Consider the following 23883-nt stretch of genomic DNA (forward strand, 5'->3'; position numbering starts at 1 on the left):
AAGAGGCAAAGTAACTGCCAAATCTCTTGGACAATATGAAGATATGTGAAAGCAACAAAAAGCTAATGAGACCAATCATTTCATACATCCAGCAAGGCTAACATTAAGGCTTCAAGCATCAATTTGTCAGAAAGTTCCTACTGACTTTGAATCGAAGCTGCTTAACTTCCAGTGATGTGTTACTATTGAGGAAAAAACAAAAACCACAGTTGTTAAAATAAGAAAATGGTGGCTGAAACTTATGTAATGGACATGAAAATCCCAGGAGCCATAGTAGAATATATTTCCAGAAGTGCTGTATCCATGCTCTGGACTGCATGAGGACAAGAGTGAGTGAAATAACAGTCACTGACAATGCAATTCAAAAGAAGAGTCAGACTGTGAATATGAAGTTTAAGAAAAACTGTAAAATTTTCAAAAGGCCGGTCCTGCGACCCGGAGGGGAAGCGCCGGAGCTCCGCCCAGGCAGCAGACAAAACTCTCTGTTTGCTATTAGCTGAGGGGCCACGCTGAGCATTCACGGCTCCGGCAGAGGCCCGGAGAGAAGCCCTGAGGGCGGGGCGACCCCCAGCTGCCGTTGCCCACCCCGTGGGTCTAGGGATTGCCGGAGATCTCGGAGAGGACTGGGGCTGGAGAGAGTTCCAGAGACCCAGCTTAGTAGCCTAGGGGGAAACCCTACAGGCTCACAGCAGCCTTAGGGAAAGCCTCTGCACAGCACCAGTAGAAGGCACCCAGCCGCCAGCCACAAGGCTGGAAGACCCCAGGGCAAAAGCAGCATAACTAGGTGTACTAACCACAGACTGTAGAAGATGCCAATAGCTCTCCTGCGACCTATAGAGGACAAGTGAGATTTGGTGGGTGCCGACAGCAACGGAGCGACAAATATAAGTGATCCCACCCCTGGCTGCTGGAAAAGCCCATAACACCGTTGCAGACCCCAAGGAGAGAGCACATCTAGGTGGGCTGCAACAGTAGGCACCTGCAGCCTGAAGCCCCCCTGTGACGGCCCCCACAGCAGAGGAGGGAATCCAAAGGGCCACTGTGGCTACGAAGAGGGGCCCAGGCCCAGTTAGCAACTACGGACAGGGTTCCTGGTTGGTGAAATATAAACAGCTGCTCCTCCCACCGCAGCAGCTGAAACAAGTGAAAGGAGCAACTAAACTCTATCTCCATGCGGAGGCACAAATCAACAACATCAAGCAATATGAAAAAATACATCAAATCTCCAGAACAGAAAGAAAGCAACAAATACACAGAAAACAATCCCAAAGAAAATGAGATGTATAACCTAAATGACGATGACTTCAAAACAGCCATCATTAAGATTCTCAATGAGTTAAGAGAGAATTCTGACCGACAACTCAACGAGTTCAGGAGCTATGTCACAAAAGAGTTTGATACGATAAAGAAGAACCAAACAGAAATATTGGAAATGAAGAACACAATAGAGGAGATTAAGAAAAATCTAGATGCTCTGAACAGTAGGGCCGATAATATGGAGGAAAGAATTAGCAATTTGGAAGATGGCAATATAGAATTGTTGCAGGCAGAGGAGGAGAGAGAAGCAAGACTTAAAAGAAATGAAGAAACTCTCCGAGAATTATCAGACACAATTAGGAGATGCAACGTAAGGATTATAGGTATACCAGAGGGAGAAGAGAAGGAGAAAGGGGCAGAAAACCTATTCAAAGAAATAATGGCTGAGAACTTCCCAAATCTGGTGAGGGAGATGGATCTTCAGGTGACAGAAGCCAATAGATCTCCAAACTTTATCAATGCAAGAAGACCAACTCCACGGCATATAGTAGTGAAGCTAGCAAGAGTCAACGACAAGGAGAAAATATTAAGGACAGCCAGGCAAAAGAAACTAACCTACAAAGGAACCCCCATCAGGCTATCAGCAGATTTCTCAGCAGAAACTTTACAGGCTAGAAGAGAGTGGAATGATATATTCAAAAATCTGAAGGACAAAAATCTACAGCCGAGAATTCTCTACCCAGCGAAAATATCCTTCAAATACGATGGAGAAATAAAAACTTTCCCAGACAAACAAAAATTAAGGGAGTTCATTGCCACAAAACCTCCTCTTCAGGAAATCCTCAGGAAAACCCTCTTTCCTGAAAAATCCAAAAAAGGAAAGGGGCTACAAAACCAAGAGCAGAGGAGATAAGTAGAAGGACAACAACAGAGAGTAGTAGCTCTACATCAGAACAGATTAAACCATGGGACGAGAAACAAAGGAAACTGAAGAAAACCGGAAAACAAGACACAAAATGGGAGTGGTAGGCCCCCACGTCTCAATAATCACTCTAAATGTAAATGGATTGAACTCCCCAATCAAAAGACACAGAGTGGCAGGATGGATCAAAGAACAAGATCCAACAATATGCTGCCTCCAGGAAACACACCTCAGCCCCAAAGACAAACACAGACTCAGAGTGAAGGGATGGAGAACAATACTCCAAGCTAATAATGAACAAAAGAAAGCAGGTGTCGCTATACTAATATCAGACAAGGTAGATTTCAAAGCAAAACAGATAAAGAAAGATAAAGAGGGACAGTATATAATGATAAAAGGGACTCTCCACCAAGAAGACATAACACTTATAAATATATATGCACCCAACACAGGAGCACCAAAATTTGTAAAGCAACTCTTAATAGAACTAAAAGAAGACATCAACAACAATACAATAATAGTAGGGGACCTCAACACACCATTAACACCAATGGACAGAACATCCAGACAGAAAATCAACAAGGAAATAATAGAATTAAATGAAAAATTAGACCAGATGGACTTAATAGATATATATAGAACACTTCATCCAAAAACAGCAGGTTACACATTCTTCTCAAGTGCACATGGAACATTCTCAAGGATTGACCATATTTTGGGAACCAAAGCAAACATCAATAAATACAAGAGAGTTGAAATAATATCAAGCATCTTTTCTGATCATAACGCTATTAAACTAGAAATCAACTACAAGAAAAAAGCAGAGAAAGGTGCAAAAATGTGGAGACTAAACAACACGCTTCTCAACAAACAATGGATCATTGAAGAAATTAAAGAAGAAATCAAATATTATCTGGAGACAAATGAAAATGAGAACACGACATACCAAATCATTTGGGATGCAGCAAAAGCAGTCCTAAGAGGGAAATTCATCGCAATACAGGCTCACCTCACTAAACAAGAAAAAGCTCACGTAAGCAACCTCAAACGACACCTAACAGAACTAGAAAAAGAAGAACAAACAAAGCCCAGAGTCAGTAGAAGGAGGGAAATAATAAAAATAAGAGCAGAAATAAACGATATTGAAACAAAAAAGACAATAGAAAGGATCAATGAAACAAAGAGTTGGTTCTTCGAAAGAATTAACAAAATTGACAAACCCCTAGCCAGACTCACCAAGAAAAGAAGAGAGAAAGCGCAAATTAATAAAATCAGGAATGAGAGAGGAGAAATCACAACAGATACCAATGAAATACAAGAGATCATAAGAGAATACTATGAAAAACTATATGCCAACAAATTGAACAACCTGGAAGAAATGGACAAATTCCTAGACTCCTACAATCTCCCCAAACTGAATCAGGAAGAAATGGAGAATCTGAATAGACCAATCACAAGAAAGGAAATAGAAACGGTAATCAAAAACCTTCCCAAAAACAAGAGTCCAGGACCAGACGGCTTCTCTGGAGAATTCTACCAAACATTCAAAGAAGACTTAATACCTATTCTCCTCAAACTGTTCCAGAAAATTGAGAAAGATGGAGAACTCCCTAACACATTCTATGAAGCCAACATCACTCTGATCCCCAAACCTGACAAGGACAACACAAAGAAGGAGAACTACAGGCCGATATCACTGATGAACATAGATGCAAAAATCCTCAACAAAATTTTGGCAAACCGATTACAGCAATACATCAAAAAGATTATACACCATGATCAAGTGGGATTTATACCAGGGACACAGGGATGGTTCAACATCCGCAAGTCAATCAACGTGATACACTACATCAACAAAATGAAAAACAAAAACCACATGATCATCTCAATAGACGCAGAGAAAGCATTCGACAAGATCCAACACCCATTTATGATAAAAACCCTCAGTAAAATGGGTATAGAAGGAAAGTACCTCAACATAATAAAGGCCATATATGATAGACCCACAGCCAACATCATACTCAATGGACAAAAGCTGAAAGCCATCCCTCTGAGGACAGGAACAAGACAAGGGTGCCCACTTTCACCACTCCTATTCAACATAGTACTGGAGGTGCTGGCCAGAGCAATTCGGCAGGAAAAAAAAATAAAAGGAATCCAAATAGGTAACGAAGAAGTAAAACTCGCGTTGTTTGCAGACGACATGATCTTATACATAGAAAACCCCAAAGAATCCACAGAAAAACTATTAGAAATAATCAACAACTACAGCAAAGTAGCAGGGTATAAAATTAACGTGCATAAATCAGTAGCATTTCTATACACTAACAATAAACTAACAGAAAAAGAACTCAAGAACTCTATCCCATTCACAATCGCAACGAAAAGAATAAAATACCTTGGGATAAACTTAACCAAGGAAGTGAAGGATCTATACAATGAAAACTACAAGACTTTCTTGAAAGAAATTGACGATGACATAAAGAGATGGAAAGACATTCCTTGCACATGGATTGGAAGAATAAACATAGTTAAAATGTCCATACTACCCAAAGCAATATACAGATTCAATGCTATCCCAATCAGAATCCCAAGAACATTCTTCACAGAAATTCAACAAACAATCCTAAAACTCATATGGGGGAACAAAAGACCACGAATTGCTAAAGCAATCTTGAGCAAGAAAAACAAAGCCGGCGGAATCACAATCCCTGATTTCAAAACATACTACAAAGCTACAGTGATCAAAACAGCATGGTACTGGTACAAAAACAGGTGCACAGATCAATGGAACAGAATTGAAAGCCCAGAGATAAAACCACACATCTATGGACAGCTAATCTTCGACAAAGGAGCAGAGGGCCTACAATGGAGAAAAGAAAGTCTCTTCAACAAATGGTGCTGGGAAAACTGGACAGCCACATGCAAAAGATTGAAAATCGACCATTCTTTTTCACCACACACCAAAATAAACTCAAAATGGATCAAAGACCTAAAGATTAGGCCTGAGACAATAAGTCTTTTGGAAGAGAATATAGGTAGTACACTCTTTGACATCAGTTTCAAAAGAATCTTTTCGGACACTGTAACTCCTCAGTTGAGGGAAACAATAGAAAGAATAAACAAATGGGACCTCATCAGACTAAAGAGCTTCTTCAAGGCAAGGGAAAACAGAATTGAAACAAAAAAACAGCTCACTAATTGGGAAAAAATATTTACAAGCCACTTATCCGACAAAGGGTTAATCTCCATAATATACAAAGAACTCACACTGCTTAACAACAAAAAAACAAACAACCCGATCAAAAAATGGGCAGAGGACATGAACAGACATTTCTCAAAAGAAGATATGAATATGGCCAATAGACACATGAAAAGATGTTCATCATCGCTAATCATCAGGGAAATGCAAATCAAAACTACACTAAGATATCACCTTACCCCCGTTAGATTGGCAAAAACATCCAAAACCAAGAACGACAAATGTTGGAGAGGTTGTGGAGAAAGAGGAACCCTCATACACTGTTGGTGGGAATGCAAACTGGTACAGCCACTATGGAAAACAGTATGGAGATTTCTCAAAAAGTTAAAAATAGAAATACCCTATGACCCAGCCATCCCATTACTGGGTATCTATCCTAAGAACCTGATATCAGATATCTCAAGAGTCCGTTGCACCCCTATGTTCATCGCAGCATTATTTACAATAGCCAAGACGTGGAACCAGCCTACATGCCCAGAAACTGATGATTGGATAAAGAAGATGTGGTATATATACACAATGGAATACTACTCAGCCATAAAAAAAGACGAAATTGGCCCATTCACAACAATGTGGATGGACCTCGAGGGCATTATGTTAAGCGAAATAAGTCGGTCAGAGAAAGACGAACTCTATATGACTCCACTCATAGGTGGAAATTAGTATATTGAGAAGGAGATCTGATCGGTGGTTACCAGGGAAAAGGGGGGGTGGGGGGAGGGCACGGAGGGGGTAGTGGTGTACCCACAACATGACTAACAAAAATGTACAACTGAAATTTCACAAGCCTGTAATCCATCATAACATTAATAAAAAAAAAAAAAAAAAAAAAAGAAAAACTGTAAAATTATTGTGTTTATATGTTCCTTTTTTAAGATTGCACAAGAATGACATGATGAAAACGTGAAATTAATTTAAAATACCTTTCAATTTCATTAAATGTAATATAAAAACTAAGTCGTAATATGTTGTGTATGGACTTGTTCTATATCTCAATTGCGATGGTAGCTGTGATGGTGTGTCATGATGGCATGGGTTTGTCAAATGTGAACTACACATTAAACTAGGTAAATTTTGGCATATATAAATCATGCCTTAATAAAAACATTTTTAAGAGCATTGTATCAATTTAATTGGACATGTCTTTTCTTTTAGCGGTACATAAAATAATGGTGAATCTGAAATTTGACTGCATCCTAGATTCAATGAAATATAGTATGTCTAAAGATTGACTCTATTAGAGAGCTAAAATCTATCATGTGTGACCAGTGTACTATTTTGGGCTCTACTTTCCATACCCAAATGCAAATATGTGCACTAGTTTCTCTCTCAATTTTCTTGGCTCTATGACTACTGTTTTTAAAAAGGTATTTTGACTTCCAGAAAAAAAATCAAAGTTAGATTTTCAAAAATCCCTCTCTGAAATATACTAAGGATAGAATCAATAAGAGATAAGTTTAAAAAGTGGCACATTCAAAAGGTAAATCCAGGTTTCTGTCATCAAGGTAAGACTAAGAGTAAGTCAAGACCCTGAGCAACAGTCTGCAAAAGTTCAGGAAAATAAAATGTTTTCATTTATATTCTCCAACTCTAACTCTAGACACATCTACTCACAACTATTAATCTAAATTCATAATGCTATATGGTATGGATGCTATATGGTAGCATTTTTGTCAGACATCACAACTGGCTAGAGGTATTTTGCGATGTATTTTCACCAACATCCAGCACTACAAATAAAAGAACCCTTTTGGTTTCTGACACTCATTGCATTGTATAAGAAACTAGATCAGTTAAGAACACTTGAACGCCTTTCAATAGTGAATGCCTGTTTTCCAGACAAAATTAAAATCATCATATATGATTTTTTATACCACTTTCTACAAAAGCATGTTTTAGTTGATTCAATTTTAAAAATGAATGAACTAGCCTACTGTGTCCTAGGCATATGTGATCAATGTAGGGAAATATGGAAGGCATACATTGTCCCTGTCTTCCTAAGGTTTTAGAATCTACTTGGTTCACATCTATTATTTAGTTATATTCTAGAGTAAAATATTAAAGATAAATTTCATTTACACACAAAAAATCTCACAGCAAAGTGAAAAAACATTTTTGTAATACCGTAGAAGCAACGGCAGCCCAGCGGTTAAGGGAATGTGAGTGGGTCCACGTGCTGCTTCCATCACCTTCCAAATCTGCAGCTTTGGCAAGATCTCACCTTTCTCTGCCTGCATTTCTCCAGCTGTAAAACAAGCATCTTAGCACCCATCTCTGAGTTGCTACAAAAGTAAAACACACATTAAGCTCTTAGTGCAATGTCTAGCATATAGTAAGCACTTGATAATTGTTAGCTGATTTTTATGTTAAAAATTAGGGCCCGGATTCATTTTAACATAGCATAGACCTTATAAAAAGAAAGTCATTACCACTAGAATATACAACTATGTACTGGGGCTTTGGGGAGAAAAGAAAAAAAAAAGGAGGAAGATTGGCAACAGATGTTAGCTAAGGGCAAATCTTTCACAGCAAAAAAAAAAAAAAGTCATTGTTTAAGGATTATTATGCAGTTGCAAACCATTATATACCAAGATAGAAATAAATTAATCTTTTTTGTATCTTTCCCATAAATATGGCATAACCAAATAAAGTCCATTTATGCAAACTCAAATAAATTAGGACTTGATCATTCACCTCACCAAAAATTTCGCCATTGATTTCTTTCAATAACAACTTCTTTCAGTCCATATAGGACCAAAATTAAATTTCCAAATTTTAAAAAACTTTATTTTTTTAACAATTTCTCCAGAATTATATTTTAGAAAGTGTTACATACTTCTAATTATGATTCATATAGGTATATCATCAAATGGATTGATGCACATGGAAATGTTAAATTAATATGGTATTACACAACTTCACTGTAGTCAGTTGTTACTTTAAATCTAGTTTTTCAGCACAGCTAAACGGAACAATACCCTCAAAAAATCCACACTGTCATATGACATCTTCGTTTAATCAACAACAAAAATTTCATAGTCATGTACTTACTTTAAGCACTAGATAAACAATCATGTACCTTCAAAAGACCTCATGGGGGTAACCAAACGTTACTAAATTATAAAGTCAAACTGGGCACTCCAGAAGCTTATCTGTGAGGAAAGCTTTTATCTAGAATCAAGGCTGTGCTGTTTAGCTAAAGAGATAGAAACAGCATTATTCCTATTATGCAACTGACTCCCACTATCCAAATGGAACACCCAAAGGTTGATTATTGCTCTTCGCCTGACTGCGGAGTCGGTAGCCCTTTCAAGCATCAAGAAGTAATAAAAAGTCATGAGTTAATTATTAGATGAAAATATTTCCATCCCTCTTAAAATAAGAAATGGACCACAAAGTAGCAACCTAAATACAAGACTTCCAATTTCAAGTCCAACGTTTACTCTCCAGTATCACAACTGGACTTCTTAAGTTGCTGGAACTCCTCAAGTTGTTTACAAGCAAATTGTTGGTAGTCAAGCTGAAAAATTCAGTACTATCTTTCATTTCATGGAAAAATAAGAGGAAAAGAAATGGGAACTAAGATTTTAGGGTCCTGTGCTTTACATATACATGCAAAATGTGGTTTTAATCCCCATTTTATGGGTAAAGGTACAGAGGCTCTGAGAGGTTAAGTAACTTGCCTAAGGTCAACCAATAAGAAAATGGCACATCTTTGATTCAGACCAAAGTCTACGTGACAAAGTCAGAACAGGCAGACAGAACGCTATTTTTCAAGAAGTTTTGGAAAACTAATCTCTAAAGAAAGTCTTTCACTTTCACATGGAACATACTAAAGTCATATACGTATACTTTTAATGGATGGATCACAGTAGCAAGGTTACCAAGTATGATCCTGGAGAAGTTGCTGCCTCTAATTGTCTCAGGTTTTTTGTTCATCTGATAAATAAGAACCAAGACAGAAGGATCTCTCACACAAGGTTGTTATAAAGATAAAATTCTATAATATATTTAAGATACTTAGCATTAAGACCTAGCATCTAATAAGGTCTTAATAAATGTGGGTCAACTTTTATATTATTACTCTTGTTGTCATATGTAAAATTAGAGTCTTTACTCTTTGCTGGGTCAACAATTGAGAGGTCTCTGAGGAAGTCACAGGGTCTGTCTTATCCCCTGTCCCAATAGAGAGTCTGGAATATAAGTCAACAGTCATTGAATAAACAAATCATCTAATAATTTAACATTCACATTTATCTCAACATATAAACATTGATGGATAGTTAACTAAGAAGGTATCCATCTTGCTGATCTTTCTTTTTCTCCACAATGATGCCTTGATTCAAAAGTTCTCTGAGGACAAAAGATCCTTCAGAGGAAGTCCTACTTGGTTAAAGAAAGAGGAAAAACAAACAAACAAAAAAACCCCAGAACTTCCATACATCATGTAAAGAAAAACCAGGCAGACATGCATGTAAAAAATACCTCAATTCACAGCTTTTTCTTCTCCACTTGAAAGTAAATCACCCTCCACTCTAGAAAAATGTATAAATTCTCACTGTCCTCTTAAATCTTCTACTACCCTCCAACAGGATCTCTTAATTACCAGTCCTCTAACCATACAACAAAGAAAGAAGAGCCAAAATCAATCAATTCTTTGTGTTTGCCCATCGACTGACTGCACATGACATAAATGTCTTTAAACCAATATTTACATTTTTAACTTCATTTTCTTATCTATAATTCAATTTGATAGGTTAAGGTACCTTGCTGACATCTTAAGCATCTATAATCTGATAAGCACTAGTTTGGAGATGGGCACACACAAATCAATTTTTCTACTGTGAGCTGATCTGAAGCAGAACTTGACTTGTTCCCTGTAGCAGGAAGGTGGGGTCAGAAATGCCTACTTTCCAAATGCTTAGGTAAAGCAGGAGAACACAGTGATGAAGAATGCTGGCTTTGGAATCAGACAGACCTGACATGAAAACCTGGTTCTATTCTTTACTTAATCTCAGCTAAGAAATCTGTATGAGCCTCAGAGTTTCCTCCTGTATAAAAAGGGATATAACATGAACCTCGTGGAGTTGTTGGGAGGATTAGCTAAACCAAGATAGGTACTTGGTATTAATAATATCAATAAATGATAAGGATTGTGATCTATTTTCAAGCAATTTTCAAATAAAGCATTACAACTACCATAACTAGTTAAAGGTCCATGGAGAGTGTCCCTTCCCAAACCATTCCTTCTCACACAGCCTCAAGCATTCACCCAAATCCTCTATTCCTCCACTGCACCCCTTTTTGTAAAAACCAAAGTTTCTTAGACCATCAAAATCCTAACACAAACAAAGCATTTATTGAAAACCCAAATGGACAAAATAATGTGAGGGAGTGCTACCATGGATAAAAAGATAACTAAATCTCACTCTTAAAAAGCTTACAACTTGGGGCTGGCCCCGTGGCCGAGTGGTTAAGTTTGCGCGCTCTGCTGCAGATGGCCCAGTGTTTTGTTAGTTCGAATCCTGGGCGCGGACATGGCACTGCTCATCAGACCACGTTGAGGCAGCGTCCCACATGCCACAACTAGAAGAACCCACAGCGAAGAATATGCAACTATGTACTGGGGGGCTTTGGGGAGGAAAAGGAAAAAATAAAAAAAATCTAAAAAAAAAAAAAACAAAAGCTTACAACTTGAGAAAACAAGCTTATAAACAAAACAAAAATAGAAGATAGACAGTCATACATGCTCTGGCAGAGTTAGAGGCAAAGTACCATGAAAGCCAAGGCAAGAAAAAAATGCATCTGGCTCGAGGATCTATAAAAGCTTCAAGAAGAAGGTGGAATTTGGAACTGAGCCTTGAAAAATGTGTGGATTCCTCTGGGCAGTGAGGTGGGCCAGTAGAATTCCACACTGAAGAAACACTAGAGAAAAACAAGGAGGTTGAAACTCCCCAGTATTCAGGAGATGTCACAGGCTGTCTCCCAGGTCTGAAAAGAATGTAGGTAGGAGACAAGGCCCGAAAGGAAAGTTAGGACCAGGCATCCATGCATTCTCAATGCCTACCACAGAGTCTGGCCTTTACTGTACAGGTAGCAAACATTATTTTGGGGGAGAGCAGGGGAGCTTGATATGAATTGACTCATGGCTTGGAAATATCCCTGTAGTATATTAAATCTTAAAAAATAAAAACTAAGGGTAAGAAGGAGCCATCAAAACAGTCCAAGCCTACACTAGGACATCAAAAAATGGAAATAAGAAAAGACATTGTACTGCAAGAGCCCACAGGATTTAGCAATTTGTAATTCTTATAATATACAAATACATTTCCTCTACTTGGAGTAAAAGTTAATAGCAGGCTGAGTGGGGCTGACCAGTCATGTGTAACCTAAAGTCACAATAACCCCCAACAGTTGCTAAGAATAGGTTCAATATTGGTTTTAAGGGGTACCTATACTATATTAAACGGGTGTCAGCTGGTGGATGAAATAACAGCCAAGCTCTCAAGGCACTTGTGGTATATGTATAAGTCAGGTTAGGGGTGTGGTCAAGATTCCCAATGGTCTCTCTGATTCACAGCAGGCTCACAACTGCTTACTGAGGCCACAGAAATCCAGGCCACAAGGGGAAAAAATTAGCTAGCCAGGGAGTCAGGGCCCAGCCAAATGACCAAAAGTTTAGGACAGGACTCCAGTGCAGCATAAGAAACATCCAGGGGCTCAGTGGGGAAAGTCCTGGATATATGGATGTTGAGAGCACACTTAACAAGGAAGCTTCAGGAGGCAAGAATAATTCCAGGCCACACCAACTGGTGGAAGAGGCTTTGTCTGAATTAACTAATGAACTTTCGCACCCATAGGTTGAAAGTCTTTAATATTGAGAAAGGCTGAATAGGACCCAAACTAAAACTGTGTTATACGAACATGAACTTGTAACAGAAATGTTTTTCTGAACTCCTAACCTAAATTCCCTATCTGATATGAGTGTAATGACATAGGTTACCAAAAAAAAAAAGGAAAGAAAGATGAAGACCTAGCAACAACTGAGATAAAATACTTTTACCAAAAAACAAATCTAAATATTAAAATGAGAAGTCTTTCAATCTACCATAACCTTAGGAAAACTTGCGCAATTGGGCCCAACTTCACCTCTAGCCTCACCTGCCCCTGCCCAGTCCATATGCTCTACTCACACCAGACTACTCCACATTCCACAATATTCAGGTCACTCTGGTGTGTTGAGGTCTTCATTTAGAATATCTGTCGTTTTTTCTGGCTCGGCAACTCCCATTCAACCTTCAAGTCACATATGCTGTAAGAGTCTTGGTGCCTTCAAGCAGAACTAATCACTGAATGAGTTCCTATAGCATTTTCTACATACTTCTCCTGGATGTACTTGTCTTTCAAGATCAGCTCAAGAGTTCCCTCTTCCAGGAAGCCTTGGGACTCTCACAGCCATCCACGTCTGTCTTTATTCCTAGCCTTGCAATTGATAGTCTCACATCACTTGGCTATTTCTACCACCCAATTGTGAACCACTCATGAGCCACATTTAAAACTTACTCATCATTTTATACCCTCTACTTAGAGCCCAGTTTCTGGCATAACGTAATTTATCAATATGTTGAGTAAATTAACATTTTTCTAGTTTGCCAATAACTGATAAGGTTTTTTGTATTTACATTTTCATTTTAATCTTTACCGTTTGAATGAAGATATTAGCCCTTATTTCATTTGCATATTCTAGTTACCCTTCCCTCAATTTCTTAAAAATTTGTTATGATAATTTTTTAAAACTAGAGAAATATAACAGTCTTTAATTTCATTCAATATAACAATGGAACTGCAACAATTTAATCCTCCACCTATTGTTAACAGGAAATTCAGGGATTTCACTAATAGTATGCCATTGTGTGTCTGCCCACTTAAAAGGTGCCAACCATGAACAAGACTGAAAATGTTTATTCTCACCGTCCCATACCAGGTTATTTTTATGCCCTTCTTGGCATCACCCATTATCTAGAACCCATCAAAACCAGCAACACCCCTTGCTTTCCAGACCTTTCCCTCCATTACCCTAGACACCACCACTACTATCTAATACTTATTTTGTGCACTACTTCAGCCCTTGCTTATTAGAAACAATCACAGCTACTCAGTATCTACACTCCTTGTTTATGATACAGATGATTCTTGTAACAGCCCATATTACAGATGAGGATATTAAGACAAATATAAAAGTAACTTATGCAAAATACACTGTAGTAAAGGGTTAAAACAGGATTTTATACCATATGACTCCAATACCTATGCCCTATACACTACACCAGAGGTTCTCAGCCTTTCCCATGCAAAACAGATCGCTAGGCTCCTTCTCCAGACTTTCTGATTAAGTAGGTCTGAAGTGGGTCTGAGAATCTGCATTTCTACTAAGTTCCCAGTGGATACACTGCTGATCAGGGATCACACTTTGAAAACCACAATGACAAAGAAAGTTACTTAATAGGAGATATTTGGTTAATTCAACAGCCCTCAATATGATTAGCTCTTGACAGAGGGCACCTACAAAGGCATACTTTTCGAAAATCTGATGTCCTATGACAGAGAGGTGAGCCATCAGGGGAAGAAAATAGTGCTGGAGACATGTCCCTGAATGGAAAAATTCAACATAGTAGTAATATCAACTCCTTAAAAATCTATATGGAAATTCAACGCAAGTAATCAATTCTCATTCCCAATTCTAAATTCAGCATGGAAAAACAAATGCCTGAGAGCAGCTAGGAGAATTTCTAAAAAGAACATTGACCGTGATGACTTACCCTACGAGATCATTAAAACATACTATAGAGACACTGCAAGTAAAATATTTTGGATTGATAGAAAAGCATAAAAATCAGTGCAGCTGAATGGAAAGCCCACTAACACACACATGAATTAAAATAAATTTAACATATAATCAAGGTGCCATTTAAAATCAGTGGGAAAAGATCAACTGTTCAATAGACAATGCTCAGGCAATTACTTTTTTTAATTTAGACCCTATCTCATACCACAAGTGAATAAACTTCAGTTTGTTTTCATCCAATATTTAATCTATCATAAACTTCAGGGAATATTTCAAAGACCTATAACGTACATGCATTTCCAAGTAAGACAAATGAAAACACTTGGAATTGTCTCTAAAATAATATGAAACTAGAATGCTTAAAATGCTTCCATAAGCAAAACTGTATGATAAATGATAAAACTGGGGAAATATTTAGAACATAAAATATAAAAATTCGATAGGTTTTTAAGAGAAAAATACATATTTAGAGCTCTTACAAAATCAATGACAAAGATGAATATAAAAACATAGAAGAGATAAAGGGTATGAGGTGAATTTTTAAGAGAAAAGCAAGTGAAAATTAAATATTTTAAGAGCTTCTCAAACATTATCAATGAACTAAAAAATACAAATTTAAATAATCATAATCATTTTCCCCTATCAGACTGGAAACCATCTAGGTTTGACAATGTAGAAAGTGATTTTTTTTTTTTAATCAAACTCAAAACTGGAAAAATGCAATGAAGGCTCGTGATGTCAGGAAACGTGCTCAAGTGTCAAACACAATGTGAATGTTAAGTGGAGAAGGAAATAACTGTTCAGAAACTGGATATGTTTCTACTCTTTATAATCCTGAGGCCAGGCTTTCATTGACTGTCATTTAAAGTGTGTCCTTGACTTAAAAAGATGGAAAAATTTTATAGGCTTTTGTTCATTTTTGGGGGGGTGGGGGAGGAACAGCTAGTTTTGCCCCTTGTTTTTTGTCTTTTTTTTAACTTCATGTACTCTTTCTCTGTTTGGAACAGTTTAGTGCAAAGAGCAAAATGCTGTTATTCTCATAAAATATACAAGTACTGTCAGGAAATTCAATGATGCTTGACAAACCTTTAAAATTGCCCACTTCTCTGAAATCACAAAATAGTAATGTGTGACAAGTGTTCATACAGTTCAAATAACAGCCAGTTTCAATAAGAATGCTTGCATTTATTAGAAAATGCACCATTTCAAAATGTGAACACACTTTAGTAGGCTACCCTCTTCCAGGATCATATCTTCCTTCTCGATGACCTTGAGGGTTCACACCAATTTTTAATAGTTTATGACCAGTGGTAACCTGGTTGGGATACCTTAATGAGGAAAAAACATAGCTGTTTGCTTTATGACCAAAGTAACAATCTGCGTTCCTTCAGAAATGGCATTGACAATTTTTAATTGGATGAGTATCCATGTGGAAATGAATCTGACATGACATGAAGATGACACCAACAAGCTCAATGAGAAAGAACATCTTCATGTAGATGTCACCTCACACTCCCAAGAGAATCTGTGCTGTCAAGAGAACCAACCTCATCAAGAATTTAGAAAGGAAATGCATAACCTATTCAAACTGAATCATTCATTTCAAGACAATTATTATCAACCAAAAATTCATATGTGGTTCTCATCTAACCTAGCATTTTTAACGTAAAGGGGCTATTTGTAGTTTACAGATGTGGAAAGTACGTGGCCATGTGGTGAGAGGTTCCCAGCCTATATTCTGTTACTGCAGCTTCCTAAAAAAGGGATGGAACCTGAGCTGTGGATAGGAAGGTACAAAATAAAAATCTAGTCTTCTCATACAAGAGGGAACTGTCTGGTAGTCTCAAAGATAAGGTCTTTTCATTAGGCACCGCTGCCAACAATGAAGGCCAGTGAAAGAACATATTTGGTTAGTTGATTATTTTCTTTCCTAGAAGAAAAAGGAATAAAAGTTTACAATATACACATTGTGTGCTCACTATCTACACATCTTACCAGGTAGAGCTTTTTCTAACGATTGTAAAGGGCAAGAAAATCTGCTTACAGAGAATCACATTCTATGAACTAATGAGTTACAAAACAGCATTATTTATATTTGGGAAACAATGGTCCTTAACCAAATAGCAACTATAATTTACTGAATGGAAACCAAGAGTGGTCAGCTTAAACCAATCTTGTGAATTTTTCATTTGACTGATGTTCAAAAACTTTAATAATTCAGCTACAATTAATTGTGAAATTAAAATCACAGTCAGTGAGAGTCTTATTAGTTGGTCAATATTTCATGGAACACTTCCAATTAATCCCAGGCGTAAGCCAATTTGATAGGTAGCTCTATTTTCAGATGAAAAAAACAAAAAGAAGGAAAGAAAACAGATGCAAAGAGGTTAGATAATTTGTCCAAAATTTCCTAACTGTTCAAAGGCTGAACCAGAATTTAACAACAGGGCTCCCTGAAATGCCAACCCTGTGCCCCTTAGACTATTCCCAGGGCTTCTTGATTGTCATTTCACATAGATAAGTCGTAAGTTTAAGGCGACAAAGGTGACTGTTAGAGTCTAGTCAGATGAAGAGTGAGCGCTGCTGCCTGATGTCAAGCTGGCAGCTCTGCCCCGTGCCTCCTGAGCTGGGGGCCCTGAAAGTCCGGGCATGGAAGGAAGAGGCCAGAGCCAACAACCTCTTGCTGTCATAGCAATGAACCTCAGACCTGCTGGGCTGCTGGATATTCCCTTTAGGAATTTTCCCCTTGGCACGTCCTCGAACCTTGCAATCCACCGCCCCAGTGAGGCAGTTTTGCCATTAACAATCCTAGGCCGAGAGAGGCAGTTTCGACACGCAGTTCTGGCCAAGAAAAGTCAATACTAACAACTTCCCAGAGTCCAGTGAGAAGAACTCATCTCAGGGAGAAGTGTGATGGGGGCAGCAAGAGGGCACATACACATTTGCAAGTTCTATATTTGTGTAAACCTTCTGAAAATCTGAGGGACCAGATATAACGTTAACTAAGGCAAAAAAAAGAAAAAAGTATTTCAAGCTGCGTAATAACTGGCAATTCAGAGATTTGGACTTACTTTAAAACAGAGAGAGTATTGTTTCCACTGCCTTGGAGGTTTTCAAAGATGTGTATTTTTAATAAGATTGAATCATGTTTTCATTCCAGCCAAAGTGACTTGATCCCATGAATAAAATTTCCACATAATGTACAGTAATATTTTCAATACAATTAGCTGTCAGTGCCCAGCCCAGCACCTGAGACATAGTTAGCTGTCAAAAGTACCTGTTGAATGAAAAAAACCAAACAGGAACTGTTGGTTCTTTTAGGACGATTTCTTACTTTTGTTGTTGTGACAATGGGTTATCTATTAAGTAGCTCCAAACTCAATCCTCCCCAACTAATCCAAGTTTAAAACTCCCTTCTCAGAATCCATACGTGTCCCCAAGCCCAGCTTCCTCACTCCTCAATGGAGCCTGAGACCCCCAGCTTTCTTACCATCCTTGACCAGAGCAAAGTCTAATAACCAGAACTCCACTTGTGTCCAAGCTTCCCCAGTGCTGCTGGGTGGAGACCAAGCCTGGCCTGGGGACCACCCAGGCTGCATTTGAAGAAATGTGTACTTCCAAACCAAATAGGTAATTGCACACACACACCTACCTTCTCAGCTCATTCTAACAGCTGACTACTCCTATTTCCCAGTAAGAATGTCCTTTCTTATGCATCTCTCTCTCCCTGACAGCATGTCATAGGGCCATCCCATACAGATTTCTCTGAAACTTGTGATGGCTTTCACAGTTTCTAACTGGAACAAACCCTGGGGCTGGTCTCCTCACTGCTGTAGACTTTGCAGTCTTTCAGTTCTGGAATCACGTTCACCCAAATCTGAAACTCATACTCTTCCACAGTTAAGGATTTCATTGGAAATAGCCCAAATGTTTCACAATAGGCAAAAGGTTAAAAAAAAAAATGCAAACACACACTCAGACATACATATGGTTTGTTTACAACTATTTCAAAAAGGATTTTTAAATGAGTTTTAAATAACTAAAACAACCTATAACATAATCCTGGAGAAAAGGAATATAAAAATAGAGTATGTAGCTAAAAATCTAAATGTTTATTTAAAAGTCTGGAAGTATGCACTCTATCCACAGCATTACGTAAAAACTGTATCTGAAAGAACACTGGTTTCAAGACATAAATCAGTGTTCTTCAGATAAATAAATTTGGAAATTTTTACTTTCTATGTTTCCTCTTTGGAAGCCCAGTATGCATATTAGCATATTAAATTCCCTGAAAAGACCTAAAGAGAAGAAAACAGTTTAATTTTGTTTAACCCAGACTTTCCCAAGATTATTTGACCATGGAAGTTGTTTTTGCAGAAAACATGTTAACTTGGATCTTATTCAGAATGCACCTTGGAAAATGCTAAAATGCAAATCATGTTAACAGTTGTGCTTTCCAGGTAGTCTAGATGATGATTATTTTTCTTTACATATTCCTATTGCTTTCAAATATTCTGTGATAAGCACGTCAACTTTGTAATTAGAAAAAAAAACAGCAAAAAAATGTGTAGTCCCATTTAACATCATTCCTACTGTTATTTATCATATTGGCTTTGCCACCCCTGGCACTTTGAAGGGTGGAGGGGAGGGGAGTAGAACACAAAGTGGTCAAAGCAAACGGATTTCAAATGGCATCTGGATTCCAGTCTCAGATCTGCCACTGCCCGGCCATGTGACCTTGGATACGTTACACTCTAAGCCCCAGTTTCCTCTTCCGCACAAGCTGGACAACGACCACATCTACTTTACAGAGTGGTTGAGGACTATTAAATGCAGGAACATGCGTCATACATTTAACACAGTACCTGGGGAATACTCAGTGTTCAGTAAATGTTTGTAACTTGTGTGACCAGTCATACAAATCACTGCCCATTATCCTTCAATTACAGTGACCCTGATGCTTTTAATTAGTGGAAATCTGAATGAATTTACAAACATTCATTCAACCTCTGAAGCAATTAAGGCTCCATATTATTTTACATACTGTCTTGTAAAACATATTATTTACAAGTAAACTTACCAGGAACACCTTAATGCTCAAGAAACTTTCCAAATGCAGTCTGTGCATGGGTATAATTCATTCTGCCTGAAAATTTTCATTATACTTACTAAGATAAACTAGATCACAATCATGTTAAGAAATTTTGAATGATGGGGCCAGCACCGTGCCCAAGTGGTTGGGTTCGTGCGCTCTGCTTCTGCGGCCCCGGGTTTCGTAGGTTCAGATCCTGGGCGCGGACATGGCACCGCTCATCAGGCCACACTGAGGAGGCATCCCACATGCCACAACTAAAAAGAAATATACAACTATGTACCGGGGGCCTTTGAGGAGAAAAAGGAAAAATAAAATCTTTAAAAAAAAAAAAAGAAATTGTGAATGAGTCTTTCCTCTTTGACATTAAAACTCACCTGCAAGAATATGGAAAATATTCCTAAATTACAAAAAAGAGTGAATCCAGAAAAATATAAATAAATAAGACTACTGAACTGTACTTGCTATAATAAAGGCTTTTTGTCAAGGGTTTGCAGGGTTACTTTTCAGACTGTGTCATCATCCTGCCACCAGAACTTAAAGAGTTACAGCTTGACTCAACCTGGGACAAATGCTGCCCACTTCCCTCCCCTGTGACTAAATGATACAGTCACAGTCATCCTTAAGGATGAAGGAGTCAGGACTCAGAGATTACTCTTTCTCTTATCAATAGCTAAAGTTATTTTCTAGATTGCCACTTAATTCTACAGCATGTGTGGTATAGTATAAGGCCTCAATTTCTTGTTTACAGGAAGAGGAAGATTTGATTTTTAATCCATGTGTCAAAAAAAAGAAGCTCTCTTCAATATATGATAGTCTATAATTAGAACAGTGTCTCAAATTCCCACTTCCTCTTTTGAATAATGATGTTCTTGTGTGTGACATTACAATTGAAAATTTTCAGTCACTGCACATCAGTCCTAACAAAATCAAAGAAATGCAGTTAGAGTTACTCTCATCTTACATAGAAAAAAAGTGAAACATGAAAAGGTAAGGCAATTCTCAGAACGCGGAAGTGAGGAAACAGCCAGAATTACAATCACCCTGGTAGCATATTCCTAATCTCAGAGGGGGCATTTTTCTCCTCTAAAAGAGAATGTGATTTTCATTGAGATTAGTACCCATTTTTTATTCAGTGTTCCAAGAACAACTTCCCTGCATCTCGCACAGGGACTTTCACAGTGGACTTACGAAGAAAACCAACCCCATCTTCTACTTCCCAGGAAAGGAACATGGCGTGTTCCCTCACTCCTTGGTTTCCAATTAGAATAATATCGATGCCAGCATTACAAAAGGCTGTTTTCTAACAAAGCAGACAATATTTAAAGTTTAACAGGGGGCGCCCGGTGGCACAGTGGTTAAGTTCACACGTTCCGCTTCTCTGCCGACCGGGGTTCGCTGGTTCAGATTCTGGTGCGGACATGGGACTGCTTGGCAAGCCACGCTGTGGTAGACGTCCCACATATAAAGTAGAGGAAGATGGGCATGGATGTTAGCTCAGGGCCAGTCTTCCTCAGCGAAAAGAGGAGGATTGGCAGCAGTTAGCTCAGGGCTAATCTTCCTCCAAAAAGAAAAAAAAAACTAACAAACATATACTGAATGCCTGATAAGTGTGGGTGTTACTTCCACACTTTCATTCTTGTTCTTGTATAATTATCTTGTATAATTATACATTCTTGTATTATTATCTTGTCCCACCACGGAGGAAACTGAGGCCCAATGAGGGGGAAAGAAGGTGCCTTAACCAGCAAGTAGCAGATACGAGATTGGGTTCCAGGTCTTCTGTCTCCAAATCCGTTCTGCAAGAGCTGCTATTCTGACTTCTGGCTGGACCAGTTTTATTTGAAACCAAAACCAATGCTGTTAAATGCCCGAGAGCCAAGTGCACTGGTTCACCCCACGAGACAACCGTAAGGCAGCCTGCAGAGTTAAATGGAGAGTACTGGGCTCACTTCAAATGCTGTATGGAATGTGGTGTCACCTGCCCATACATTAAATGAACAAGTTTTTTTCCTGATGAATCCTGGCTTAGAATTTCATATTATTTTAGGACAACGTAAAATGTCAACTTATTGCCAAAAACACATTCTTAGGAAAAAATGGACAAAATTGTTATCTACTATGATATTTGCAGTTTTGTATCCACTTTTAAGTATAACTCTCAAAAATACTGAGGAGAAGAAGCACTCAGACTGATTTTTCTGCCCTAGGTGCCTATTTAACAATTTAATTTCTTCCATTCATACTAACTCTAATTCTCAATCTCTTCTTTCAGGAGCTGGAAGAAAATACCCTTTATTATTTGGTTTTATCCTTCAGCCATTGTTGGTCACATCAGAAGGCTAATTTCTTCCACCAGCAGAAGAACCAGATCAAAACAGCAAGGCTCCTGACAATTTAGATTGCAGGGTGTTCACACAAATAATTAGAATTTTTATCTACCAATTAATCATATAATTAACAACTAATGCTTTGTTCTCAAAAGCAATAACTTATTCTATAAATCAAATGTTACCCTGCTATCATTATTCAAATAGGAATATTTAGGCTGTAAATAATAATAAAACACTTATGTTCTGTTAAACAACACTGCCCATGATGGCCAAACTTTTCATTTTCTCTAAATTTGAGGAGGTAATAACATTTCTCAGAATTTTCACTTATAATACTAATGAAATGCATACTTCTTTTATAAACACCACTGCAGGGAACAATGCTGAAAAAGAATCTCAAACCAAGAATGGAATCTTATAATAGAGTGCTGAGAGATTCACAACAGCCCTTTTAATGGTGTAGCATTTGATGGTGGCTTAACAACAACTCATTGATTAATGGCTGCAAAAATGAATGTTAAATACTTAGTTCGATTCTTTGCATAACTGACCTGCTACCATGCTAGTGGATGAGTAATTCAATGATCTCCACCCCCAATACTGACCTCTTGCTCAAGTTCACGCAAATTCAAACAATATCTAGCCACTAACTAATAATTATGTGTCTAGGTATGTGCAGGAAATTAAATTAAACCCAGCAGTACACACAAAAGAAGTAGTCAAGAATATGGCCTCTGCTTTTTAGGGTTTCACAATCTAGTTAATTTAATCAAACACACCAGCAAAGAGTATTAGCACAGTAGATTGTAAATTGCATAAAGGATGCTAAAATGACCACTTAATAACAGCAAACAGGGCGTGAGGGGAGAGAAATAAATCCAAGTATCCATCAATAGGGGACTGGTTATACAGATTCTGGGTTCATCCCTAAAAGACATAATACAGAGCTAGGGAGAAAAAATTGAGCCCTGTATATAATGGAATAATCAGCAAGTTATATTGTTAAGTAGAAAAGGTACAAAGCAGCACTAATTGTGTATAAAAGAGGGAGAAACGATACGCTTACACACACATTTGCTCCTGAGTGTGAGGAGATCCACCATCAAATGCGGTAGCCGCCAGCCACATGAGGCTCTTCAGCACTAGAGATTCGGCTAGCGTGACTAAGAAATTTTACGTAATTAATTTAAATTTCAAATCTGACTCAGTGTAAAATATTTTTGTATTAAGGACCATTTTGTTGTTTTGTAGAACTGGAATCATGTTAACCATTGTATCGTGCAACATATTATTGAAATGGAATTTTTAATGTAGCAGCTAGAAAATTTAAAATTGCATTTGTGGCAATTATGTTTCCATTGCACATCACTGGTATAGAGTATCCTACCAAGGTTCACAAGAACAATAACACTGATAGCCTCTGGGGAGAAAATCTGGGGGACAGGAGCCAAGGGGCTGGGGGTAGATTTCTCACTATGTTGTCATTTTTTGCTCTTGAATTTTGTGCTGTTTGAATATACTGCCTATTAGAAAAATAATGAATAAATGATGTGACCTATAAATACCACTGTAAAGATTTATTGTCATTGCATAATTATCAGTTTAATTTTGGATGGAATCTCTCCCCTAAACAGCATCTATGGTACTTCTAAAGAGGTTATAGATGGTCTTTGGTAGAAAATGCTTTCTAATAACCTAAGATCACAGAAGGGTTTCACAAACTAACAGCATCAGAGTTATAAATCGAACATAAGAGATTAAAGCCTTCCAACCACCAACTGCCAGTTTAACGCCAGCACGGCCTCACATTTAGCACTGCGGCCTTTTCTCCTGCCATCAGAGACTCTTCTGTTTTCCATTTGTCCATTCACTGAATATATTTCTTGTTCTTTTCTTCATTTACATCCCTAAGTAAAAATTTAATTATCTCTACATTTCCATTTAGCACAGGATTCATCTACTTGGCTAACCAAAGAAGGAAAAAAGCCAGGAAAATTCTCCCCTTCATAACCCATGAAATTTAATGCTTTTTCCATGATGCAGTAGTGTAAAAACATAAGCAGATGACATGGGTCTCAAGCAAAGGGAGTTAATGAGTATTATATACACAACTGAGATACTCTTTATGTATATAAATATAAAATGAAAAATCAAATTGCTTTATCTACAGGG

At 37.9% G+C, this 23883-nt stretch overlaps 1 protein-coding gene across 19 annotated transcripts in view; it reads right to left on the minus strand.

Annotated features, from left to right (window-relative positions):
• The window catches only part of COBLL1 (cordon-bleu WH2 repeat protein like 1), a 166045-nt gene that overhangs the window by 130484 nt on the left and 11678 nt on the right, over positions 1-23883 (minus strand). For 2 of the 19 annotated variants that reach the window (XM_070508016.1, XM_070508019.1), the window contains exon 2: positions 7566-7686. The exons of the other annotated variants lie outside the window; for them this stretch is intronic. In XM_070508016.1, the coding sequence (XP_070364117.1) occupies positions 7566-7678 (113 nt within the window). In that variant the 5' untranslated portion in view covers positions 7679-7686. The remainder of the gene's footprint in view (positions 1-7565; positions 7687-23883) is intronic. 19 annotated transcript variants of the gene reach the window in all.

Source organism: Equus asinus, chromosome 4 (assembly GCF_041296235.1).
Source record: "Equus asinus isolate D_3611 breed Donkey chromosome 4, EquAss-T2T_v2, whole genome shotgun sequence".
NCBI classification, from domain to species: Eukaryota; Metazoa; Chordata; class Mammalia; order Perissodactyla; family Equidae; genus Equus; species Equus asinus.